We start from the raw sequence: 676 nt of genomic DNA, 5'->3' as shown, positions 1-676 counted from the left end.
CTTTCCTTCGGGGGACATATTTAAGTCTCAGAGTCTCTGCTCCTGTGGAAACTACAGGCAGCAGTGAAGAACGCTTACAGGAAGGATGCTGTCTCTAAGAGCTGTGTTTCACCATGTAGACTCCCAAGTGCAGCCTTGTTCGTTTCCCTATGCTATCCCGTGTTGTACCTCAAGCTCTGAGGAAGCTCAGGCACTTCTGCTGTCCCACATATCCTGACCAGAGTAGCTCTCATGAGCGACCAGGAGTTTTCTTAAGATGCTCCCTAATGGTGTGTTTTATTTTCAATTTTTTTTCCTTTCAGTGATCTGAAGAAGAAATACAACATAACAGCAATTCCTAAACTGGTGATTGTGAAACAAACCGGAGAAGTCATTACAGACAAGGGAAGAAAACAGATCAGAGACAAAGGGCTATCCTGTTTTCGGAACTGGCTTGAGAGTGCAGACATATTTCAGAATTTTTCTAGCTAAAAAGTTGGCAGATGAAAGCAGGACAAGGCATCATGGAGAACTTGGTAGAGCTCTGAAAAGGCTGTTGCTTAGTTCAGAACAAGAAGGGTAAGGCTTATTTATCTTTGCTTGTAAACAAATTTTATTTTTGATTTGAAGATTACATGTTCCAGTAAGTCATAAAGTGCAAGCATTGTTTTATTTGTATTGTTCTATGTACTGTATT

At 40.8% G+C, this 676-nt stretch overlaps 1 protein-coding gene across 1 annotated transcript; it reads left to right on the top strand.

The window, feature by feature from the left end:
- Window positions 1-302: 302 nt before the first annotated feature.
- NXNL2 (nucleoredoxin-like 2) lies at window positions 303-471 on the top strand (the record flags this gene model as incomplete). The annotated part of the gene is made up of 1 exon (XM_009078494.1): window positions 303-471. A coding segment is annotated over one exon (169 nt), but the record flags the coding sequence as incomplete, so codon positions are not given.
- Window positions 472-676: the final 205 nt, after the last annotated feature.

Source organism: Acanthisitta chloris, unplaced genomic scaffold (genome assembly GCF_000695815.1).
Source record: "Acanthisitta chloris isolate BGI_N310 unplaced genomic scaffold, ASM69581v1 scaffold22097, whole genome shotgun sequence".
NCBI lineage: Eukaryota > Metazoa > Chordata > Aves > Passeriformes > Acanthisittidae > Acanthisitta > Acanthisitta chloris.
The sequence above is the reverse complement of the archived record's forward strand: the minus strand, read 5'-3'. Positions and strand labels throughout refer to the sequence as shown.